Source organism: Hemitrygon akajei, chromosome 11, assembly GCF_048418815.1.
Source record: "Hemitrygon akajei chromosome 11, sHemAka1.3, whole genome shotgun sequence".
NCBI classification, from domain to species: Eukaryota; Metazoa; Chordata; class Chondrichthyes; order Myliobatiformes; family Dasyatidae; genus Hemitrygon; species Hemitrygon akajei.
The window spans coordinates 72071193-72097141 of record NC_133134.1 but is presented as its reverse complement, the minus strand read 5'-3'; the positions used below and the strand labels follow the sequence as shown (position 1 = coordinate 72097141).

The window sequence follows — 25949 nt, the reverse complement described above, 5'->3', positions numbered from 1 at the left end:
TTCATTCTTGCACTACACTGCTACCGCAAAACACCAAATTTCATCACACATGTCAGTAATAATAAACCTGATTCAATTAGGCAAGTATACTGAGTTCCAGTCCACAGAGCTACAAGAGCACAGTACCTTTGTGGAACAGGTTTTTCGATTCAGTTGTCCCTCAGAAAAACGTCCCAAGAGAACGAAGTATGCAAGGGAAATGCCAGTCCTCGAGTACAATATTTTATTTTTTGTTACTTATCTCTGCCCACCCCAGCCCATTATAAAACATATACACTGAAATAAACACAATGGAACAAATCCAAGCGATACAACAGCAAACAAGCAATGGCTTTTCGAGTCCTCCGTGGGAAGGTTCTGCTGCTGTTGATTCACCAGTCCTGCTCTGGACACTGAGCTCTTCTACTCAAACCCACTGAAATAGAAAGAGTTTAAGTCATTGGACAGCAATGTGAAGACGCACAGAGCAGAGAACTGGCAATCACAAACGTTACTTCTAACCATCTCTATTAGTTTTTGTTACATTATATTAAAGGGGAGGGGATAGAGAGTCCCGCCTGCCCTGAGCTTGGAGGATTGTGTGTGTCTGAGTGAGGGGATGGAAGGCAGGAAAGCTGTTGTTGTTTTGTTTCAGCTGTGCCGAACATTGTGAACATTCTACGCTGCTGTCAGAATGTGTGGATCCCAGCACATGCTAAGGTCTCGTTTTTACTGTGTACTGTACCAGCAGTTATGATCAAAATGACAATAAAAAGTGACTTGACTTGAAACAAATGAATCTGAATCTGAGAATGGCCGATGTGCTTCCCGCTCAGGATGGTTCAGGATCACGTGATGAAAACACCATCACCAGGCTCTGGAGCAGCTGTGAACCCTGACCTCTGGTGCTGTCCGTATGCGGAGTTTGCATGGCTCCCTGTGACCAGTGCCTTTCCTCCGGTTGCTCTCGATCCAACTCTTCATCATTTTCTTTGTAGTTTAACAATTATTTATCTGCTTATATCTCAAGTACAGTAGTTCTTATATAAATATAATACTTTTAAGTTTCTAGTGGCTATGCAGAGTATAATTCTGGAATGCTCTGGAAGCTTCTTTGTTCTGCATTAAGTGTATGAGTCCTCATTGGTTCATTTCTACTGCAGTATTGAATAAGTATTTTCTAATTGGTTAATTGTTATCTGTAGATTGGAATTTAATTTTCCCTTATCTCTGAATATAAAATAGCCTAGCACAAAACAGCACCATGTCTGTGAGCCTTCTGCTATGAGCTCCTGCTCCTATTTCCTTTGTTCTATCAACTCTTAATAAAACAACTGTGAAGACAAAGGTTTTGTGCCTCGTTCCTGACTTCGAAAAGTACCTTGGATTTAAGCATTGGAATCCATATTCCAACATTCCAAGCACATGCTGGTTGGTGGGTTGGTACACGCAGGCCTGCTGTAAGTTGCACGAGTATGTGGGTGAGGAGTAAAGTTTGGGGGTTGGATGTTGTAGTTGATGGGGATGTGGGAAAGATTAGCATGGTATATCTTTTGAAAAAAACTGTTGCATACTGAACTACCTGCGGCTGTGACCATAGAGTTCTGCTGTAGTAATCCTAGATGGGAATATTTGATGGTTCCCTTCAGAGCTGCATGCAAAAAGTTGCCAGTCTCTGGCCCCATCTTTCTTATTCTGACCCCAGTATGTGTAGGATTAGTGTAAATGGGTGACTGAGGTAACATACACTCAATGGGCTAAATGGTGCTGTACCCCTCCATGACTTCAGGTTCTGAACACCCTGGTCCTTTTCCAGGAGTTACTTTAGTGCACATTACCCATGGAGAAACATGGAGAGTGAACAATGAAAATGGGTGAGTAGGAGCTCACTGAGAACACCGTCGCGTCCTGGATGAGGTTAAGTTCATTCACTGCACTCTTCTAGAAAAGAGGAATGAAAATGTGCCACATTGCTGGGGTGTTCCTGCAGGAGAGACTTTGGGTGGGGGATCAGAAGACAAGTTCTTGCCACAGTATACCCGTGTCCAGTAGCTCTGCTTTCTCAGTCTCTCAACAGCCAAAGCAACCTCCACCCCCCTTTTATCTACCATCACTCATATGTACCTTATCATATGTGCTATTTCCCAGTTGGTGTCAGCCGAGAGCGGTCCTTCGATTTCCACGCCGGCTGCAGTGACTGTCGCTAACTGGTACTGTGAGGCAAACAGCAAACGTGTTAAGAATTACAACAGCACTACAATGAGCAAAGACTTGGTCTCCTTTTAAAAACATATTTTTAAAAAATCAGGAAGATATAAATGACGTTTCCTCAGATCATTGCATGAATTAGAGAGTTTTAGTTATAGGGAGAGTTTGGACAAATTTGTATTTTTCTCTGGAGTGTTGGAGGTTGAGGGAAGACCCGACAGAAATGTATAAAAATATGACGGTCAGAATCTTCTTTGCCATGATAGGGGTATCAATGACAAGGATACACATGTTAAAAAGTTTTAAAGGACACACACACACACACACACGTAAATGTCTCCAATCCCACTCACTGCAATTGCTTTTTCCCATCACTGCACTTACTGGCGAGCAGTGTGATGGTTACCAAGATACAACACAAACAGGACCCGGAGCCCACCAAATTCGTGTTGTATATCAGCCATTCATTTTCATTAATCCTGTTATGTTATTATTAGTCAGACAGCACAGATACTGGCCCTTTGGCCCAACTTGTTCATGCTGACCAAGGAGCCCACCAAAGCTTGTCCCATTTTCCTGTGTTTGGCCCTTATGCTTCCAAACTTCCCCCATCCATCCATCCAGAGCAACAAACACAAAATGCTGCAGGAACTCAGCAGGTTAGCCAACAGCTACGGGCGTTACAGGCAGAGACGCTTCATCTGTAATGCAAATGACTTTGAAATATCATCACTGAACCTGCCTTCAAAATCTTCCGAAATTCCTTGCAGCCTCGAGAAGACAGGCTGCCAAAACAAGCTGTGATGGACCTGGATATTGATGTTTTCTATGATGCATCTTTAAAAATTGATTCAGGTCAATGGAGGCATGTAAATTTCCTTACCCTCTTGAGGAAGTACAAAGGTGTTTTCTTGGCTATAGCGTCCCCATGGCTGGACCTGGACAAATTATTGGTGATTTATAGTGTTAAGGCTACTTGTTCCTCTGTCTGCAGCAGCATAAAGTACAGAAGGAACTAAGCAGGTCAGGTAGCATCTATGGAGAAAAATAAATAGCATTTGAGGCCTCAACCCAAAACATAAACAGGCCATTTCTCTCCATTACTGTTTCCTGACTTGCAGAGTTCCTCCAGCATCTTGTATGTTGCTTCAATTCCAGCATCTGCAGTCTCCTGTGTCTTTGTCCACCTGCCTCAGAGCTTGTGTTAATCCAGGCTCAGGCCAGCTTTGCTTACCCGGTTATAAGACCGCGCATCCCGGTAATAAAGGACCTTCAAGCAGCGCTCGATCAGCTGGCGAGCTTCATCTTTGGAAATGACAGCTTGGCTTTCAGTGGCTTCCCTCATCAGGGGCTGTGGGCGAAAACCAAAACCATCAGTACAAGGGCAAGAGGGAAGAAACAAAACTGTGGAGAAATGGCACTCAGCCCTGAAGGTTGTGGTGACTCACCTGTGCGAGGTAGGCGCCGAAACCAGTTGCCACTGTCGAAGCCTCATAGGCAACACCGAGCTTGTCTACGTAACCCAGAAAGCTGCAAATGTTGGGCAGGGTTTTAATCTCTGTTATTTACCCATTTCACAACACCATATAAGACATAAAAACAGAACAAGGCCATTTGGCCCATCAAGTCTACTCCACCATTTGATCCTGGCTGATTTATTATCTCTCTCAACCCCATTCTCCTGCCTTCTTCCCATAACCTTCCACACCATTACTAATCAAGAACCTTTCACTTTAAATATACCCAATGACTTGGCTGCCACAGCTGTCTTTGACAATGAATTCCACAAATTCATCACCCTATGACTGAAGAAATTCTTCCTATCTCTGTACTAAATAGACATCCTTCTAGTCTGAGGCTGGACCTTCTGGGCTGAGATTCTCCTACTAACATCTTCTCCACATTTACTATATCTAAACCTTTCAATATTCAGTATGTTTTAATGAAAATCCCCCCACCTTTCTTCTAAACTCCAGCAAGTTCATGTCCAGAGCCAAACACTCTGCTTACATTAACCCTTTCATTCCAGGAATCATTCTTGTGAACCTCCTCTGGACCCTCTCCAATGCCAGCACATTTTTTCTTAAATAAGGGACCCAACGCTGCTCACAATACTCCAAGTGCAGTCTGACCAATGCCTTATAAAACCTCAGCCATACATCCTTGCTTTTGTATTCTAGTTCTTTTAAAATGAAAGCCTTCCTTACTACCAACTTAACCTTTAAGGAATCCTGCAAATGGACTCCCCAGTCCCTTTCAACAACCAGTTGTAATCTGGTGACCAGTGGTGCTTTATCAATCACCACCCGGTGTCACTGGTTTCTGAAGCCCAACACTAGTGAGTCAAATCTATGTCTTTCCAGATATCAAGAACAGTGGAGCCTACACGACTTTCTAAAGGGAAACACAGCAACCTTTGATGTATTCAGTCAAGACCCACCATGAACTTGCTTGAAGATCAGAGGCTGCTTTACTGTTTGAGGCGATGGTTGAGTCCGTGCAGTCTGCCAGCACAGGAACAGACCCTTTGGCCCATCGCCATCTTCCTGACCATCAAGCACCTACCTATACCAGTCTGGTTTCCCAGCACTTACAGATTAAGCTTTATCTGTCACGTGTACATTGAAACACCAAAACATGCTGTTTGCGTCATCGACCAACAGTCTGAAGCTGTGATGGGGGCAACAGTCACCACGGTTCCAGCCCCAACCTTCTTACCCTAACCCCAAGGAGAGGGAGACACTGCATTGTCTGCAGTGCGGCTGATTTAAAACACGTGCACAAAATGCTGAAGGAAAGTCAGGCAGAATCTATGGAGGGGAATAAACAGTTGACATTTTGGGCTGAGAACCTTCAAAGGGACTGTTGTGCGGTTTATTGAATTGGGGTTTAAACTAGTATAGTATTGCTTCCTTAGACAGAAGGGAAAGGTCTCAATACAGCCAGCACTGCCTAATTACAGCTATGTGACCAATTAATCTACAAACCCATACATCTTTGGAACATGGGAGGAAACCCATATGGTCACAGGGAGAATGTTACAAACTTCTTACACTTAATTATTAAAGTAGCATCATGCTAACCGCCTCACAACATTTTGGTTGAGGAGTAGACAGAGCTGTGAATGAGACATGCAAAATATTTCATCAAGCACATCAGAACCACAAGTAGCACAGAGCTTACTTGGCAGAACAGGATTTCCTTTCCTTCCCTGATGGACCAGCTGATTTTCAGGATGGCCTCTCATGGTTTACAGGTTCCAGACTGGATTTAAACACACGAGTTGGCCCTGGTGAGGACTTTACCCTCCACTCTTGGAACACCCGATCAGTCACCGTGCTCCGGCAGTCTGCTCATGCTTGTGATTGCCTAGTGCACTCCAGCTACCTGGAACCTCCTGACCACGAGAGGCCGTCCTGAAAATCATCTGGCTCTCTCAGTCCACCAGGGAAGAGAGGTTGTGCAAGTCCTGGGATACCTGCAGTTCTGATGTGGTTGATGAAGTGGTATGCACATCTCGTTCACAGCTCTCTCTGCTCTATAGCCAATAGTAAGAATTTTCCCTTTCATCCAAGGGACCAGACACAAATCAACATCTGGCTCCCACCCCTCCTCGTTCCCGGTTCAGCAGCCTACCTCTCGTTGTTGTTTATTCCACCGATGACCACTGTGTTCCACAGAGGATTCATCTTGCTCCTCCTGGGGGAAAAGAGAGAAAGGTTTGAGCCATGGAGCATGGGAATGCTCATAACATGGAAATTCAGAGCAACACACACAAGATGCTGGAGGCAGCATATCTGGAAATGAATAAACAGTTGACGTTTGGAGCAGACACCTTTCATCAGGACTGGAAAGGAAGAGGGAAGAAGCCAGAATGAGGAAGGGCAAGGAATAAAAACTAGAAAGTGATAAGTGAAGCCAGGTGGGTGGGGGAGGATGAAGGAAGCAGGGAGTTGAAAGGTGGAAAAGGTAAAGGGCTGGAGAAAAAAATCTGATAGGAGAGTGGACCATGAAGAAAGGGAAAAGGGCACCAGAGGAGATGATCGGCTGGTGATGAGAAGAGGTAAGAGGGCAGCCAGAGTGGGGAATGGAAGGAGGAGGAAGAGGGAGGGGGAAAATTACTGTAAGTTAAGGGAAATCGATGTTTATGCCATTGGGTTGGAGGTTACCCAGATGGAATACAAGGTGTTGCACCTCCAACCTGAGAATGGCCTCATCGTGCCAGTAGGAGGCCATGGACTAACATGCTGGAATGGGATCTCAGTGCTTACCATCACTGTAGTAGTATGATAGCACAGTGGGTAGTGCAACACTATTACAGTGCAGTGATTACTGACTGCGGTTCAATTCCCACCTTTGACTGTAAGGAGCTTGCATGTTTTCACTCTGACTGCGTGGGTTTTCTCCCATGTTACAAAGATGCACAGATTATGGTTAGTGAGGTGTTGGTGCCGGAAGCATGGTCACACTTGCAGGCTGTCCCCGGCGTATCCTGGGCCTGCATTGGTCATAGATGCAAACCACGTACATCACTACACGTGACAAATAAAGCTCACCTGTTATACATGACTCTGGTCAACCAGGAATGGATTGCTTTTGGACTATAACCATGACCATCGCCAAGTAATTCTTCGTCGATCCTTTGGAACAAATGGAGAGCATTAAAACTTGCCATTTGGCTCATCTGTGCCCTACTTACATTTACACTTCATGTGAACCTCTTAATATCCCTCAGATATCCCCCATCTTAAATACTACCTTAACCAATCCCTGGAGAAAGTACAGTCTCCAGTACTGTACCATCTACAGTACAGAAACTTAAACTGAACTGTCATTCTTCCTCTCCATCATCATGGATATGATGTCCATAAGGTTTGGAACAAGGTACAGGGATTTCCTGGATTATGGAACATATAACTTACGGGGAAATCCAGCTTTATGTAAACTCTCCCATAAATCTGTGAAGAATTTTTAAAGACAGTAATAGTGTTAATAATAACTGATTAAAATGACAAATGTACAAGAAATTCTGTGAAATAAAAGAATCGCAAAAGAATGCAGAGTGTTATATAGAAAATAGACATTTCTGACTTTGGGAGAACTAAAATTGATTGGGGGGTAGACTTCATGAACTGAACCCTTTTCTAACCCAGGGACTGCGTGTACTTGCAGTTCTGTGGTAACAGAAACAGAGAATGCTGGAAACGCACAGCAGATCAGGCAGCATCTATGGACCAGTTAATGTTTAAGTTAAAGACCCTTCATGCATCCTGCTCTGAACTGTAAACTGTTCCCTCTCTCTGTAGACGCTACTTGACCTGTTGACGGTTTCCAGCGTTTTCCAATTTCCAACATCTGCAGACTGTTTTGTCTGCACTTATATAGCAAGGTCATTGTTGTAATATGGGAGATGAGACAGACAGCTTGTGCACAGCAAACTCCCACAAAATAAAATACATCTAAATTATTGGCTCTTTTATTTACTTTTTTATTTTATTTATTCAGAGATACAGCGCAGAACAGGCCCTTCCAGCCTAACGAACCTCACTGTCCAGCAACCCACCGATTTAACCCTAGCCCAATCACAGGACAATTTACAATGACCAATTAACCTACTAACTGAGCAATACACACAAAATGCTAGAGGAACTCAGGCCAGGCACTAAAAAATTTAGTAAATTTAAAAGGAGTAGATTTTAGATCTACTCCTCATCCTTTCTCCCCCAGTCCCGCTGAAGGGTCTCGACCCGAAACATCGACTACTTTTTTTTCCATTGATGCTACCTGGCCTTTTGAGTTCCTCCAGCATTTTGTGTGTGTTGCTCTGGTTTCCCAGCATCTGCAGATTTTATCTTGTTTGTGAACCTAATAATCAATGCATCTTTGAACTGAAGGAGACAACAAGAGCACCCGGGGAAAACACATATGTTCACGGGAAGAATGTACAGAGACCCCAGAATTGAACTCCGAACTCTGGAACGTCTCGAGCTGTAACAGCATTGTGCTAATGGTCACGCTAACCATGGCTCTATTTTTAGTATCTATATTAATACCTATATTTAGTAGTGGAATTTAACTAATCCGGTAGCAAGACGTGTAAATATACACTCAGTGGCCACTTTATTAGGCCCGCCTATTGGGTACACCAACATCTTCTGCTTCTGTAACCCTTCCACTTCAAGGTTCTTCATGTTGTACATTTAGAGACGCTCTTCTACACAACACTATTGTAACATGTCGCTACTTAAGTTACTGTTGCCTCCCTGGCAGCTTGAAGCAGTCTGGCCATTCTCTTCTAAACCCCTCTTATTAACAAGGTGTTTTTGTCCACAGAACCACCGGTCACTGGATGATTTTTGTTTTTCCCACCATTTTCTGTAAGCTCCAGAGACTGTTGCGTGTGAAAATCCCAGGAGATCAGTCATTTGAGATACTCAAACCACCCCTTCTGGTACCAACGATCATTCCATGGCCAAAGTCACTTCCCCAATCTGATGTTTGGTCTGAACAACAACTGAACCTCCTGACCGTGTCTGCATGCTTTTCTTCATTGAGTTGCTGCCACATGATTGGCTGATTAGATATTTACATTTGAGCAGATATATAGGTGTACCTAATAAAATGGCTACTTCGTCCCTGTTCTCTACTGTTCTATAATGCAAGGCTAACCAGTCCATAATCTTTTCCCTCATCTATCTTGTCATCTTGTACTCTTTCTCTTCTCTTTCCACCTTCTTATTCTAGCTTCTACCTCCTTCCTTTCCAGTCCTGATGAAGGGTCTTGGCCAGATCATTAACTGCTCATCACCTCCCTCCAGTCCTTTTCTTCCATGGTCCATTCTCCGCTCCACTCTCCTCAGCCCTTTACCTCCATCACCGATCAGCTCCCAGCAGCTTCTCACTTCACACCCTCCCCTTCCCTTCATCACCTACCAGCTCGTAGTCCTCATCTTGTTCTGGCTTTCAGTCTTGATGAAGGATCTCAGCCCAAAATATCAACTGTTTATTCCCCTCTATCAATGCAGCCTGACCTGCTGAGTTCCTCCAGCACTTTGTGCATGTTCCCCAAGCTTTCCAGCAAATACTGACTCTCTTGATATTCTTTCTTTTTCAAGCTACCTCCACTTTTTATTGTGGGGTTATATTAGTGTTGGCGTGTGGCCTAGTGGGCAAGGCATCAGACTAGTAACCTGAAGGTTACTGGTTCGAGCCTCAGCTGAGGCAACATGTTTGTGTCCTTGAGCAAGGCACTTTAACAACACATTGCTCTGCGACGACACCAGCACCAAGCTGCTTGGGTCCTAGTGCCCTTCCCTTGGACAACATCGGTGGTGTGGAGAGGGGAAGTCCTGCAGCTTGGGCAACTGCCGGTCTCCCATACAACCCTGCCCAGGCCTGCGCCCTGGAAACTCCAGGCACAGATCCATGGTCTCTCGAGACCGACGGATGCCACCAATATATTAGCTACTCACTGCAGAGCTGGACACACTTGTCCATTTCAAAACCATAAAATAGCAAACAGTCTACAGAGTCTACTTTTGAAATCTTATCAATGTACAGCAACGACAACCAATTCTCTCAAAACTAGGGTGACTTTCCCAGTAAGAAGCTGAGAGTGGTCAGATAAAGTCCCAGTTGCTAACTATTGTGATTGGAGAGAAAGTCCAAAACTTTTAACCATTCCCACCAAAAGCAATAGGGTCAACACACAAAATGCTAGAGGACCTCAGCAGTCAGGCAGCATCAAATGAACGGTTGACATTTGGGCCGAAACCCTGCATCAGGACTGGAATGAGCCAGAATAAGGTGGTAGAGAACAGGAGAAGCAGAAGTTGGTGATAGGTGAATCCGGGAGGGAGAGAGGGGGAAGGTGGGGAGAACGGGGATGATACAAGACGCTGGGACCTGACAGGAGGATGTGACAAAGTGCCAAAGATGAAATCTGACAGGAGATGATAATGAACAGTGGAATAAAGGGAAGGAGGGAAGAAGGTGTGGGTGATGGGGAGGTCGGGAGTGTAGGGGAGAGGAAAGAGAAAGGGTAGAAGCCAGAAGGGTAAGCAAAACAAAGGGTTGGGGTGAGGGGGGGAGAGAATAGGGGTAGCAGACAGAGTGGAGTGATTACCAGATCAATGTTGATGCCAGTGGTTGAAGACTACCAAGATGGAATATAAGGAATCCGTGTTTAGCCTTAAAATGGCGTCGATGAGTCCACGAACTAGGAAACTGAATTAAGATGGATGGTCATCAGGAGATCCTGGCTGTATGGGGGACAGAATGAAGGTGCTTGATGAAGTGATTCCCAATCTGCGTTAGGTCTCATCAATATAGAGGAGTCCGCATCGGGAGTACTAGATGTAATACCGAATACCAAAGCAAGATGGCGGTGCGACACAGTCTGCAGCAGCCTCTCCGGAGTTGATATCTGTTATTTGTTAAGCGGGGTGTCGTGCACAATCCTAATCTGATGAAAAATGGACATGGGAGCACAGAGGAACGTCTGGAAATCTCCAGGAAGGCCTTCTTCATTGCTGCTGCTGTTGTGAGGTCCGGGTCTCTGCTGAGAAGAACAGGACCCCAGTCCTCTGGGTCGCATTGCTGGTGGCAGGGGCGTCGTAGTGCGCTCGGCAGAGGATGATGCTCAGAGAGGCTGTGCCGGAGGGGATGGTCAGAGGCTCGACAGACTCGGAGTCCGCTGCAGTCAGGGCGCTTTCACTGTGTGCTGCGTCTGCGAGGCTGAGTCCGGCGATGCCATGGAAGTCCATAGCAGGGGTATTCCCTTCTGCCGCCTGCGTGGGATGACGAGTCTATCGGGACCCTGAGGACTTGTGGAAACTGTGTGGTGGTTTCTTTTGGACTTATAGTCTTTTAACATCTTTGGTCTATTTTTACTGTGCCCATGGTCTGTTTTTTTTAAAATCAGTTATGGTATTGTCTGCACTGTTGTAACTATACCTATATGTAACTATGTGGTTTATGTAGGTCTTGTAGTTTTAGTTTTTGGTTTGTTGGGTGGTAGAGTTGGTCTCCTGACTTGGGTCTGTCTGGGTATTCTTGTTTTGTCTGGTGAATTTGGAGTTCCTTTCTGGGGAATGCGCTAAGATGGTAGCACGATATTAATACGCAGCAGCCTCTCCGGACTCTGGATTTGGGGATTGCCAAACGTTATGTGGATTTTCTGGTGTAATCTGTTTTGTCGTGTGCTTTTGTGATATCATTCTGGAGGAACGTTGTTTCATTTTTTAACTGCATTGCATTTGTGGTTTCTAAATGACAATAAACTGAAACTGAACTGAACTGAATAAATGGCCCCAATAAATTCACATCTGACGCACGAGGAGGACTGTTCAGGACCCTGAATGGTGGTGAGGTGTAGCACTTTGCACAGTTGAAGGGATATATGCCTGGATGGGGAACTGGTGGCAAGGGACGAGGGGACGAGGAGTCACGATGAGAGTGATCCTGGCAGCAAGTGTATGGGGTGGCAGAGAGGAGGAGCACCTCTGACTCAGTAGCACGCCGTGCTCCCCTGGGAGTAGCTCGTCCACCTTTGGTCCCCACCTGACACTCAGCTCTCACCATTGGTTCCAAGTAGCCGCTTGCTAGCAATGACAACACCATGGTAAACCACTTTGACGAGCAAAATAAACCAGGTGAGGGAAACTGACTGGTCTTAAACCCTCAATGAGTTTGGGCTTGCCTACCCAAGCTAGCAAAGATCAGACCCAGCAGACATCGTGGAGGAAACCACTAGTTTGGCTCAACAAGCTGGAAGGAGAACACAGCAAGATGCTGTGGAGCACTTAAGAGCTCTATGGACGCCATGCGCAGCCAGTACATCTGACTCCGTCTCCAGCTGTCTTGTCATCAGATACAGACAAGTGAGTGAGGTTGATGCTGTGCAACTCTTTCTCACTTTGCACAAGTCACTCTCGTCATCCAACCTTCCCATCCCAAACTAACCTGTCCTGTGGTGACAGGCTGGAGACAAAGCGGCAGGTGTGGGTACACTGCTGACCACAGCCACAAACCTGCACACTGGTGGCTCAGGCCAACTGGTGTTACCCACTGACATCGAGCAGCTTTCAGCAGCGGCTCGAGTGACTGAACAGCTCTTCTCAGGAATGCACTGCTCACCTACACGGTATGAGGAAGGGGCTAGTAAATGTGTCCTGAACATTGCCTGATCCATTTATTCCTAGGCCAGTTTACCACGGCTGGCAGGGACCCTATCACAGAGGTCAAAATACTAAGAGAACATTAAGGATTATTTCTTTTACCCTCAGTGTGTGGAATGTGCGCATGCTGTTGGACAGAGTTGATGCTGACAGACCTCAGAGGGGAAATCTCTAATGGGAGAGAGTTAACCCGATATGATATTGATATTGGAACCTTCTTTGAGATCTGGCTTGCAGGAGAGGGCAAACTTTGTGAAAGGCGCGCCGGATGCACGTTCTTTGCAGAGGAAATCAAGACCAACATGAAACAAGGGTTGGATTTGCAGTGAAGTCAAAGATCTGTGGTAAGCTTGCTGGACCTCCAAAGGGTGTGAATGACCAGCTCATGACCATGAATCCGGCTCCCCCGCCCCCCCCCCCATGCCACATGGTAGGAAACATGTCACCATCAGCGCTTACATCCCAACCATGACCAACCAGATGACAAATTCTTCCCAGTGCTAACAGTTATTGCCACTGTTCCCAAAGCAGACAAGCTTTACCATCCTCGCTGAGTTTAACACAAGAGTAGGTTCTGACAACACCTTCTGGGATGGAGTCACCGCTGACCACTGCAACAGTATCGACTACTCCAGACGTACCGAACATAAATTGTAGATCACCGACACCATCTTTCGCCTTCCCACCGTAACAGAACTTCAAAGCTTCATCATCACTGGCATCTAATTAACATCATCATCGTCAGGAAGAGAGGCAGATGCATCTCATCGTTTCTAAACTGAACATCCGTATTCAGCCCAGGAGACGCTGACAAGGAAAGAAAGCCCCAAAGTCACTGAACATCTCCAAGCTGTAAAGCAGCAGCATGAAGCAATCTTTTGTTGACACTCTGGAAGACCATTTTGACTCCACCCTCCGGACAATCAAAATGTAAAAACTGCTTGGTCAACCCTTCGTGAGCTGAGCTGTTACACTGCTACAGAGATTCTGGGGCTTGCTACCAGAAAGCACAAGGACTGATTTGATGAAAACCTGAGTTGACATCAAAAACTGCTGGATGAGGAACAGTCTCCACAAAGCTCTCCTTAGCAACCCCGACTTCACCTCAGGGAAGAATGCCTTCAATAACATATGGAGAACTGTATACACAAGCTGCACCAGATGCAGGATTCCTGGCTGAGCAATAAAGCTGATCCAGGCACATGCAGATAGGTATGATTTAAAGAACTTCTATACTGCACTAAAAGAAAAGTCTATGGCCCCACATCATCAGGATTATCTCCTCTCCTTAGTGCTGATGGAAAGGACGCTGATCATGGACAAAGAAAATTCTTCACAGGTGGAGCTGAGCACTTTAACACTGTTTTGAATTGTCCTTCATCTATAAATGACGAAGCCATTGATTGCCTGTCAATGAAGCACTGGATGTTCCACTGACCTTAGCAAGACCCAGAAAGCGATACATCAGCTCTTTAGAGACCAAATCGCTTGGATCAGACACAATACCGGCTGTGTCCTACAAGGAAGGTGGGACAGTGCTAACAGAAAAGCTCCATCAGCTCTTCCAACTCATGTGGCAGTGAGTCGATTCCATGGGAGTTTAAAGACTCATCCATCAGCCACCTGTACAACCAAAAAGGAAAACCAGTGCTGCTGGTTTTGCGACAACTGTTGCGGAATGTCCTGGCTGTCGATCGCAGGTATGATCTTCATCACGCTTCTTCTCAACCATCTCACATCACACCTTGACCAGGGACTCCTACCAGACAGCCAGTGTGGATTCCGGGACTATTGACATGGTGCTTGCTGCAAGGCAGCTGTAAGAGAAATGTCAGGAGCAAAACGCTGACCTGTATGTTGACCTGTCTGAGGCCTTCGACACTGTTAGCGGAGACGGTCTGTGGAATGCCCTAGGAAATTCCTCACCATGGTGCTGGAATTCCATGGTAGCATGCAAGCTAGAGTTCAGGACTACAGTGAGACATCCAAGCCCTTCCCTGCCTCTGACCCTGTGTCTTGGCACAACACTATTCAATCAGGCCACACGCAGGTTGATGGAGCAATACCTTATCTCCAGCCTCCTACCTGCCGGCATGAACATTCAACTCACAGACCTCCACTGATACCCCTGCCCCCCCTTACCCCATCCCTATCTATAATTTTAGTCTGGTTCTCTTTCTCTTTCCCCCCTCACTATAATCTCCCCCCAGCCCTACCTTTCTTTCTCTTTTATTTCCCATAATTCTCCACCTTCCCCCTAGCCCATTTCCCTTCAGCCTATCACTTCCCAGCTCTCTATTTCATCCCTCCCCCCACTTCTTATCCCCCCTCGACCATCCCATGTTACTTCACTCCTGATGAAGGGTTTCGGCCCAAAATGTCGTCACCACCTCCTCCCATAGATGCTGTCTGGCCTGCTGAATTCTGCCAGCATTTTGTGTTTTTATTTCCAGCATCTGCAGATTCACTCGTGTTGCCTACTATTCAATCTGATGTTTTCTGCCAAGTTGACTGATACCTTCAGAGATGGTGATGTGGGCATCGGCATCAGATTCTGCACTGATGGGAAACTGTTCAACCTCAGGAGGCTCCAAAAACTAAAGTTATGATAAATATCATCAAAGGCTTCCTTTTTGCTTATGACTGTGCCCTTAATGCTGATGATATTCAGCGCTGTGTCAACAAGTTTTCTGATGCAGGTACCAACTTTGGGCTTACCATCAACACCAAGATTGAATTTCCAGGGAAATCACATCACAATCAACAGTCAAAGTCTCAACGCAGTGAACAGGTTCATGTTTCTTGGCATCACACCAGAACATCATCATTGATGATGTAGTAAACCCCAGGATTGCCCAAGCAAATGTAGCCTTCGGCAGACTTTATAGCAACACCTGGAACAGAACAGGCACAAGTCTACAGATTAAGCTGAATGTGTATAGGGCTGTAGTACTTCCCACTCTGCTTTACACCTGTGAAACATGGACAGTGTACCAAGAGCATGTCAAGAAACTGAACCATTTCCACACAGTCTGCCTCAGAAAGCTCCTCAACATTAAGTGGCAAGGCAGAATCCTTGATACTGAGGTACATTCCAAGCCAGGCAAGCCCAGTATCTACACCATCCTGATGCAGTCCCAATTACACCAGTCAGGCCACGTAGCTCGAATGCTGGCCCATCAGCTGCCAGAGACACTGCTTTAAGGCGGATGAGAGAAAGGAAAGCTTTTCTGTGGAGGCCAAAGGAAATGCAAGAAGGTCACTCCAAAAATTTCACTAAAAGCCTTTGGCATTATGAAGCATGGCAACATGTCAATGTTATGTTTCAACATAAACACAACAAATAAAGCTCACCTTTAAAAACCTTTAAATCTAATCTCTTTAAATTCTCTGGATTTATTGAATATGTCACCAGAGAGATTGAGAAAGTGAAGAGAGGTGTTGGAGATGGACCTAGTGAATTTGAGACAAAGTTAATGAACTCGACAATGATAAGGTAACCCATTATCAACACAAGAGATTCTGCAGATGCTGGAATTCCACAGCTACACACTGCAAATAGCCCATTGTTGCTGCATTATTGGTATTCTGCTACTGGAGGAGCTGATACAATGAAACATTGCACTCTTCACTTACATCATCTGCTCGATAGCCTGCTTGAGGTGCTGGTAGTCAGCATAGTCACCCGAGGCCCCCAGTACTGTGCTGTCATTCACTTTCATCAGCCTAGGTATGTTCCGGAAGCGTGCCAAGGACCCGTACGAGCCAAGCATGTCAGCCGCAATGATCACCCCACCGTCAAACTTTACCCCAAGCACTGAGGTACCTGTCACCATGGGGCTCCTGGAACAAAAAACAAACAGGGTTGCATTAGGATCAGGGAGACTATCGCAGGCCTCTTTGCATGTTCCATTAAAAACAGTACAGTAGCTTAGCTGTTAGTGCAAATGGTTTACAGTGCCCACTGCTGTCAAAATGGAGTTTGTATCCTCCCCCCACCCCCCCATGATCACGTAGGTTTCCTCCAGGTGCTCTGGTTTCCTCCCACATTCCAAAAGATGTACAGGTTAGGCTTAGTAAGTTGTGGGCCTGCTATGTTGGTGCTGCACGTGGTTGGACCGTGTTGGTTGCTGACACAAACAACACATTTCACTGTACGTTTTGATGTACATGTGACAAATAAATCTAACCCTTCTGAAGAAATCAAGACAAATGTGGTAACTCCATTAACCAACCTCTGCTTTAATACCTCAACCCCACAAATAGTCTTGTCAATGTTTTCCAATTTCCACATTTGGTGAAGAAATATTGATCAATGTCACTGCTAGATAGTGTGGCTCCAATTATGATATCAAATTTCACACATTATCCAGCCCTGATACAGACCACTGACCTAAAAGCCTTTGTGCAACCCAGAGTGTTGTCCAGCACATTTTACTCTGCAGTTCATAAACACAACAGATTCTGCAGATGCTGAAAATCTTGAACACACACACGTCTCAGCCTGAAATGTCATCTGTTTATTCCCCTCCACAGACGCTGCCTGACTTGCAGAGTTCCTCCACTATTTTGTGTAAGCTGGTTGCTTAGTGGCAATAATGGAGACTGCATTTACCCATAATGCCAAGTGAGACTGAAACAACCCTGTCATTCTGTGGTCACTGTGGTTTTACTTTCACTGAGAATTGTGTGTTAAACAGCAGGAAGCTGGAGACTGGTTTTACTTTCCTGGAACACTAGATATTCTGCAGCTGGTTCATTCTGACTCGTCCTTCCAAATGCACCACGGCAACTACTCTGTCTGAGACGGCAAGAAACAGTGGACGCAGCTCAGCACACCATGGGAACCAGCCTCCCCTCCCCTCCATGGACTCTGTCTACACTTCTCACTGCCTCAGCAAAGCAGTTGGCAGAATCAAAGACCCTACCCACCCAGACATTCTCTCATCTCACCCCTCCTACTGGGAAGAAGATATAACAGTCTGAAAGTATGTACCAGAGGCTCAAGGACAGCCACTCCCCTGCAGTTACAAGACTATTAAACTGTGCCCTAGTACAGCAAGGTGGGTGTCACAATCTTCTTTGTCACGGCCCACACTGCACTTTCTCTGTAACTGTAACACTATTCTGCATTTGCATGACCTCAACGCAGCCTGCAAAACTAAGTTCCTCACTGTACCTCGGTACAAAAGACAATAATAAATCAATTAACTTAAAATAATAGCTAATCCTGATTAACAAAAAGCTAGGTTTGATATAGGCGAGTGGCTTGTTAGCTCTGTAGGGACAAGGATTGGCCTGAATGGGATGACACTGAGAAAGAGTCCATCTAACTGTTTGGTTCCTTAGGTGGTTAGAGGTCAATCATCCCATCCTCAGGACATCACTGCAGGAGTTCCTCAGGGAAGTGTCCTAGGACCAACCATCTTCAGCATGTTCTGCACCATTCGTGACTTCTCAGGTAAAGAAGCAGTTCGTACCCAAATGCAGCAGAACCTGGACAATATCCAGGCCTGGGCTGACAAGTAACATTCGAGCCACACAAGTGCCAGGCAATGACCGTCTCCAACACGAGAGACTCTAACCATCGTCCCTTAACATTCAGCGGCATCACCATCACTGAATCCCCTACTATCAACATCCTGGGGTTACCATTGACAGGAAACTGAACTGGTCTGGCCATATAAACACCGTGGTTACCAGAGCAGGTCAAAGGGTACGAATCCTGTGGTGTGTAACTCACCTCCTGACTCCCCAAAGCCTGTCCACCATCGACAAGGCTCAGCTCAGGAGTGTAATGGAATACTCGCCACTCGCCTGGATGAGTGCAGCTCCATCAACACTCAAGAAGCTCGGCACCATCCAGTACCAGGCAATCCACTAGTTTGGTACCCCTTCCACCATCGATGAACAGTTGCAGCAGTGTGTACTGTCTACAAGATACACTGCAACAACACAAAGTTCCTAAGGCAGCACCTTCCAGACCCACAACCACTACCACCTGGAAGGACGAGAACAGCAGATACCTGGGAACACCACCGCTTGGAAATCCCCCTCCAAGTCGCTCCCCATCCTGACTTGGAAACAGATCACCGTTCGTTCATTGTCACTGGGTCAAAATCATGGAATTCCCTCCACTGTGGGTGTACCTACACCTCAGGGACTGCAGAGGTTCAGGAAGGCAGCTCATCACCACCTTCTGAGGGACAACTGGGGTGGGCAATAAATGCTGGCTTGGTTGGCAAGGCCTACATCCCGTAAATGAATAAAAGAAGTTGTTATAGTCAGTTGGGGTGGGGGGTAGTGGGGATGAGTCCTCACTGCCTATAAAATGGGTGCAGTGCAGTGCAGTACGCGTTTCAAATAGCCTCTGACAACCAAATCCAGCTCCTGGCCTTCATGTGTGGCTTAGATACTAGGCCTGGCGGAACCACTTCTACTGACAGGAGAAGGGGCAAAAGGAGGTTACTGTCAGCTTAAAACTAGTCGCTTCGGGCAGACGGGTCTCGTCAGCTGTGGTTGGCGGCTCATGTAAAAGGAAATCTTTGATCTTGCAAATATACACACTCATGGGGAAGGCTTCAGGAGCAAACCCCAAGGGAAAATCAGGAGCTGGCACCCCTAAGGCTCAACTGAGTTCAACGCTGACTGGCAACTCCTGCCACGCCACTGGTGCCAATCTGTATCAGCCTCTGCCGTTCCTTTGGGTTCATCATCCGCGTGGAGAGCGAGTGCCTGCTGCATGGGCAACAGCTCGCTCTCCGTATCATACTGCCCTGCCCTGCCCTGCCTATCACGTAGACAGCTGGGGTGCAACTTCCACATTGGAGGGGCCTCCACATTACTAGATTCCTTCACTCATCAACATCCAGGAAACAACTGGATTCAAGGACAATCTGTCTGCTTCAAATTCAAGTGTTCACGTTCCTAAAAACTGAGAGACCATTACCAAATCTGGGTCTTCATCTCCCTTTGATTTAAATACCTTTCCAGGCACTAGGAATATTCAAAAGGGGGCAGAAAGATTACTTAGATGGCCTCTCATTCCAGGTCACAGACCAACAATTTAACAAATTAAATTGAACACAAATGATTCTACAAAGGCTGTAAATCAAGAGTAACACACCCAAAATGCCTGAGGAACTCAGCAGGTCAGGCAGCATCTATGAAGGAGAATAAACAGTTGGCTGAGAAGCTTGATCAGGATGTAATTATTGAAGATAAAAAATTCACAGAAGATGTAGCTGCAAAGTGGATAAGTCCTGGAGAGTCAGACAATGTCACAAACTAACTAGTGATTAAACACCTAACTAAACCAGTCCTTCTGCTCACAGTGTCCATATCCTTCCATCCAATTCATGCCCACTTGTCTCTACTACCATCAGGCAGGAGGTTCACAAACCTTAGGTCCTACACCACCAGTTTCAGTAACAGTTACCCTGAAACCATCAAGCTCTTGACCTCAACTCTGACTGATCCCACACCCTATGGACTCACTTTCAATAGTCTTCTGTCAGCAGGACAGAGGTTGCCTGTAAGGAACTTGTACATTCTCCCCATGATCCAAGGTTTTCTTCCCAGTGTTCCCGGTTCCTCCCACAGTCCAAAGATGTATCAGTTAGGGTAAGTAAGTTGTGGGCATACAACGTTGGCACCGAAGTATGGAGACACTTGCGGACTGCCCCCAGAACATCCTCAGTCATTGATGCAAAACATTTCACTGTAATGTTTTGATGTACAATAAAGCTAATCTCACTTGTGGGAGAGGGAGGAGCGTGAGGAGAGTGAGATATCAGGCTATGCTCACACACTCATTTAACCCATAACCCCTACTGGGGCATAGGTCTCTAACAGCAGCTCATCAGAGTCCTGTGTCTTGGGCAAGTCTTTCAAGTTGTTTCCAGGTATAGCCCATCTCGAAGATCCTTCCTCTCTGAAGGATAACATCTTTTCTGTAGCACTGGGTTTTTAAATTGGATGGGATTGCTAGCCCCATGCCCTGGGCTTCAGACCATCCAGGCAGTCTGACTTCACTCATGCTCCCTCCAAATCCCCTAGCTGCTCAGTGGAGGGCCATCCAGACTCAGATGTCCCAGGCAGCACCACCTGCTGGCCACTGCAGGAACACACAGGTTGAGACCTCCAGCGCTGCCCTTGCTGGTCAGTGGAGGGTGTCAGGGACGAGGCAGCTCAGCAACACCACCTGCTGGCCACTGCAGGAACACACAGGTTAAGACCTCCAGCGCTGCCCTTGCTGGTCAGTAGAGGGTGTCAGGGACGAGGCAGCTCGCAGCACCACCTGCTGGCCAGTGCTGAGACAGCAGTCACCCAGCACAACCTGTCAGGACAGTGCTGACATCCCAAATCTGACACCCCAATGTTTCAAGATTGTTACTTCAGATTCAACGCAGCGCACAAAAAGAACAAGAATAAACACACACAATAAATATAAATATATAAGATAGCTTATAGACATAGATTGATTATATGTCCATAAAGTGATGCTAGGCACAAGGGTATCTGAACATCCTGACAGGAAATTATAAAGTGGGTGGGTTAGTGGGTGCTGCTGACCAGCCTTACTGCTTGAGGAAAATAACTAGCTGGTCCTGGTGTGGATGCTACATAGCCTCCTCCCTTAAGGGAGTGGGACAAACAGTCCATGAACACAGGGTGGATTTGATCCTTCATGATGTTACTGGCCCTGTTCTGCCACCTTTCTGTACATACGTTCCTGATGGTGGGTGGGCTGGTGCCGGCGATGCGTTGGGCAGTTCTGACTACCCGTTTTAAAGTCTGCAAGCCTCTCTTGCTGCTCACAGAAAGGACATCAGAGCTCAGATTCCCACTGGACAGGGTGGGGTCAACAGAGCAGAGATCGCACCCTCACCCATTACAGGGTGCAGGAACACCAGGATTCCATCTCCCAACACTGTTCCCTCCTGGAAATGAAGGTTAGTTTTATACAGATTAGCTTTATTTGTCACACGTACATCGAAACATCGAGTGAAATGCGACGTTTTGCATCAATGACCAACAGTCTGAATACGAGCTGGGGGCAGTCCGCAAGTGTTGCCACACTTCTGGCGTTAAGATAACACGCGCACAACTAACTAACCCTAGCCATACATCTTTAGAACGCGGGAGGAAACCAGAGCACCTAGAGGAATCCCATGCAGTCATGGGAAGAACGTACAAGCTCGTTACAGATAGCAGCAGGAAATGAACTCCGATCACTGGCACTGCAAAGCGATGGTGCTGACTGCTACACTCCCATGATGACCGCTGAAGTTCTCAAGACCTTCAACTGGACTGGGCTGTGTGAGGAATCCGGTGCTCGAACACACCACTAACCAACGTACAATGCCAGGCCATCTGGGCCCCTTTCTCTGGGGTATTGGACAGTGTAGGGATGTCAGACAGACTCCCTGACCGCACCACTATCTGCTGTACATTGCCAGGTTATCCCTGCTCACTTCCTGCTGGGTAAAAGGCCAATCTGTTGGGCGTCACAGCACAGACACCCCAGTGCAAGGATAACAGGACAATTCCTGACATATTTCAGGAACACAAGAGATTCTGCAGTTGCTGGAAACTCAGAGAAGTACACACAAAATACTGGAGGAATGCAGTAGGTCAGGCATTTATGGAAAGGAATAAAGAGTGACGTTTCGGACCAAGACCCTTCAGGGACTCCAGGGTTCAGATACACCATCAAACTCATCACGGTGGCTCAATAGACAATGGACAGTAGGTGCAGGAGTAGGCCCTTCGGCCCTTCTAGCCAGCACCACCATTCACTGTGATCATGGCTGATCATACACAATCAGTACCCCGTTCCTGCCCTCTCCCCATATCCCTTGACCCCGCTATCTATAAGAGCTCTATCTAACTCTCTCTTGAATGCATCCAGAGACTTGGCCTCCACTGCCTTCTGGGGCAGAGCATTCCACGTATCCACCACTCTCTGGGTGAAAAGGTTTTTCGACATCTCTGTTCTCAATGGCCTACCCCTTATTCTTAAACTGTGGCCTCTAGTTTTGGACTCACCCATCAGCAGGAACATGCTTCCTGCCTCCAGCGTGTCCAATCCCTTAATAATCTTATATGTTTCAATCAGATCCCCTCTAATCCTTCTAAATTCCAGTGTATACAAGTCCAGTCGCTCCAATCTTTCAACATATGACAGTCCCGCCATTCCGGGAATTAACCTTGTGAACCTACGCTGCACTCCCTCAATAGCAAGAATATCCTTCCTCAAATTTGTAGACCAAAACTGCACACAATACTCTAGGTGGGGTCTCACCAGGGCCCTGTACAGCTGCAGAAGGACCTCTTTACACCTATACTCAATTCCTCTTGTTATAAAGGCCAGCATACCATTAGCTTTCTTCACTGCCTGCTGTACCTGCATGCTTGCTTTCATTGACTGATGTACAAGAACACATAGATCTCGTTGTAAGAACACCTAGATCTCGTATGTAGACTAAAGTGGTTCAGACACCTCTAGCACTGCCCCCTGCTGGAGACCTGAGGGACTCAGACTCCCCCAATTCCACCTCCTGCTGGACAGTGCAGGGACACCAGGGCTCGGTCAATGTCCCAGACAATCAGAGCACAGATGTAACGATGAGGTTTGGAAAGCCTCTGCTTGGAGCACTGTGAGCAGTTTCAGACCTCATATCTAAGAAAGAATTTGCTGGTGTTGGAGAGGATCCAGAATAGGTTACGAAAATGGAGGGGGTTCTCATTGATACCAAATATTGAAAGGTCTCGATAGAGTGGACATGGGAAGAAAATGTTTCCAGTTGTGGGAGAATCTAAGACCAGGGGGCACAGCCCCAGGATAGAAAGACATCGTTTTACAACAGAGATGGAGAGGAATTTATTTAGCCAGAGGGTGGTAAAACTGTATTCATTGCCACACCACTTACTTCTACAGGTTGCCAAAGCTTTGGAGAGGGTGCAAAGGAGATTTACCAGGTCACTGCTGGTTAAGGAAGCATGATTTATGAGGATAGGTTGAACAAGTTAGGGCTTTTTTCCTTGGAGAGAAGGAGGATGAGAGATGACATGGTAGAGATGTACAAAATGAAAAGAGGCATGGATCGAGTGGACAGCTAGAGACTTCCCCCCGAGGCCAGAAATGGTGAATACAAGAGGGCTTAATTTTAAGGTGATTGGAGGAAAGTATGGGTGAGATGTCAGAAGTCAGATTTTTTTTTGCAGAGAAACGCAAGTGTGTGGAACAGGCAGATACATTATGGGGCAGTGATGAAACTCTTATAGATAGGCAGACGGATGATAGAAAAATGGAGGGCTATGTAGGAGGGAAGAGTTAGAAATTATCTTAAAATAGGCTGAAAGTCTGGCAAAACATTGTAGGCCAGAGGGCCTGTACTGTGCTGTAGCATTCTGTGTAAATCAACCCAAGTTTAAACAAACTCGTTTCACAACCAAAAGGTTTTAATTCATACAGCATCCTGGGGAAAAGAGACTAAACCCTTCTCATTGCAGTGCTCTTATAACCATAATCTGTTTGCCTCTCAGTACCAATTAGCGACCATCACTGTGGCTGGTCTCAGTGAGACCATCACTCTCAGCCAGTACCAGCTGGGAAGTAGCACATACAATAAGGTAACCAGACTGAGTGATGGTAGATAAAAGGGGGGAGGATGGGAGTTGACTTATATCGGTGCGGCCACTAACAGACTGAAAAAGCTGAGCTACTGGAGAAGGGTATCCTGCATCAAGAACTTGCCTCCTGACCCCTCCCCCTCCCCCAAAGTTTCTCCACCAGGAACCCCCCCCCCCAGCAATGAGGTGCATTTTCATTCCTCCTTTCTAGATGAGTGCTGCTGAACAAGTTCATCCCCATCCAAGGCACGACTGCCCTCTCAGCCTTTCATTGTTCACTCTCTCCACATTAGCTCTAGTTCCTGCAGTGGGTGAAGTACACTAAAGCAGCTCCAGGATTAGGACCAGGGTGAAGGGATACCGTACCACAACGTTCCCTTCAGCCCATTGAGTCTACACCAGCCATTAGTCACCGATTTACATTATTCCTACACACTCATCCCCACGTTCTCATTAACCCCTCGGATTCTATGCCTCGGCCACACACTAGGTGCAACTTACACAGCCAGCTAACCGACCAAGCTGTACGACTTTGAGATGTGGGAGGAAACCCCATCAGTCAGAGGGAGAACATTCAAACTCCACACATAGGCAACACCACAGATCAGGATTTAACCTGGGTCTCTGGAGCTAGTCGAGGTAAGTATATTAACAACATTTAAAGAATATCTGGAACAGTTTATGGGTAGGAAAGACCGACGTGGGCCAAATGACTCTTAAGTAAGAGAGACACCTTGGTTGGCTGATCTAAAGAGTTTGTTTCTATGCTGAGGGGAGCGGGGGTAATAATAAGAGAGGGGGATAACAGTAAGGGCAAAAGGATGGAGGGGGAGAAAGAGCAGGAGGGAAGTGAGGAGCCCGCAGTCCCCTCCATCCTAGGCCGCGCCGCCCAGCGCAGAGCCGATGAGACAGCAATTGAGGCCCGGGCAACCATCAGCCGGCGGGATCTCCCCACTCCTCCCAGCACCACCGATGTTACACTCACAGAGTACGCTTGATGGGACCCAGGCCTGTGCCGGGCACGGAATAAAACTGCCCAGGTAGCGGCCCATTCGCCCACATCCCCGCCGACCGGTCGCTCAGCGCCGCCATCTTCTGCCAAGTGAGGGAGGAGCCGGGCTACAGCACCGAGCGGAGGAAGGGGGGAGACACTCTGCATGCCCCCGAGATAACCACAATAAAGTAACCCGCACACCTTCTACCAACTACACTACTAATGCATAAACGTCTATAGCACCATAACATCACTTTTATTCTCTGTAACCTACTGTCTATCTATTTTAATCTAACTTATAACCCCCCTGTCTATCTGTGGTACAGTCACTGTCAATCAAACTCCACAGCCGCTCATTGGGTCGACACACTGGGGGGAGGGCCTGTGTGTTTCATACTAACTTATTTCAGCTGAACTATAATATATAGTTTTTTGTTTTCTAATCGTTATTATTTTAATATCTTTTGATATGCAATAAATGTTGGAGGGTTTTCAGTTTTATCTTGCATTTCCCTTTCCGCCGACATCTTCGCGGAATAGCCCGGGGAGCGTACGATTTTTCCGGGAATTTCCCACTGGAGGGAGTCTGTGCCTGTAGTAACTCTCAGCACCGCAAGAGTGCGCTGCACGCACCCCAGCGTCAGAAAATAAAACTGAACTGGAAATCTGAAACAGAGTGCAAAAAGTGCTAAAATATTAACAAGCAGCTGTGGAGAGACTGTTTCTGACTGGCTGAGCGTTTCCAGCATTTGGCACATGGAGGGTTATGTGTGTGGGAAGGGTCTTACAGTTGGTTCAAAGTTTGACACAACTTTATGGGCCAAAGGGCCTGCACAATGTTGTAATGTTCAATGTTCTGTTTGATGTCTGCAACAAATCCCTGCAGAAACAAAACTCTTACCATAGAACCAGAAAACACTACAGCACAGAAAACAGGCCATTCGACCCTTCTA

General features: G+C 46.5%; 1 protein-coding gene across 1 annotated transcript; it reads right to left on the bottom strand.

Moving 5' to 3' along the window:
• Positions 1 to 209: 209 nt before the first annotated feature.
• Positions 210 to 25145, bottom strand: psmb4 (proteasome 20S subunit beta 4). The gene is made up of 8 exons (XM_073061087.1): positions 24988 to 25145; positions 16002 to 16208; positions 6744 to 6827; positions 5824 to 5886; positions 3636 to 3717; positions 3422 to 3538; positions 2104 to 2192; positions 210 to 415 (listed from the first exon to the last, which is right to left on the bottom strand). The coding sequence occupies exons 1-8, from the start codon at positions 25092 to 25094 to the stop codon at positions 403 to 405; spliced, it is 762 nt and encodes a 253-aa protein (XP_072917188.1). The 5' UTR covers positions 25095 to 25145; the 3' UTR covers positions 210 to 402.
• Between the last annotated feature and the right edge of the window lie 804 nt (positions 25146 to 25949).

What these genes read in the sequence shown, in the direction of transcription:
- psmb4 (XM_073061087.1), bottom strand. Translation starts at nt 25,094, where the DNA reads ATGGCGGCGCTGAGCGACCGGTCGGCGGGGATGTGGGCGAATGGGCCG. An exon ending in CAGGCTATCGAGCAGATGAT is followed by an intron (nt 6,828 to 16,001) that starts GTAAGTGAAGAG and finishes TTTGTTCCAAAG; the next exon opens with GATCGACGAAGAATTACTTG. An exon ending in ATGCGCGGTCTTATAACCGG is followed by an intron (nt 2,193 to 3,421) that starts GTAAGCAAAGCT and finishes TTTGCCTCACAG; the next exon opens with TACCAGTTAGCGACAGTCAC.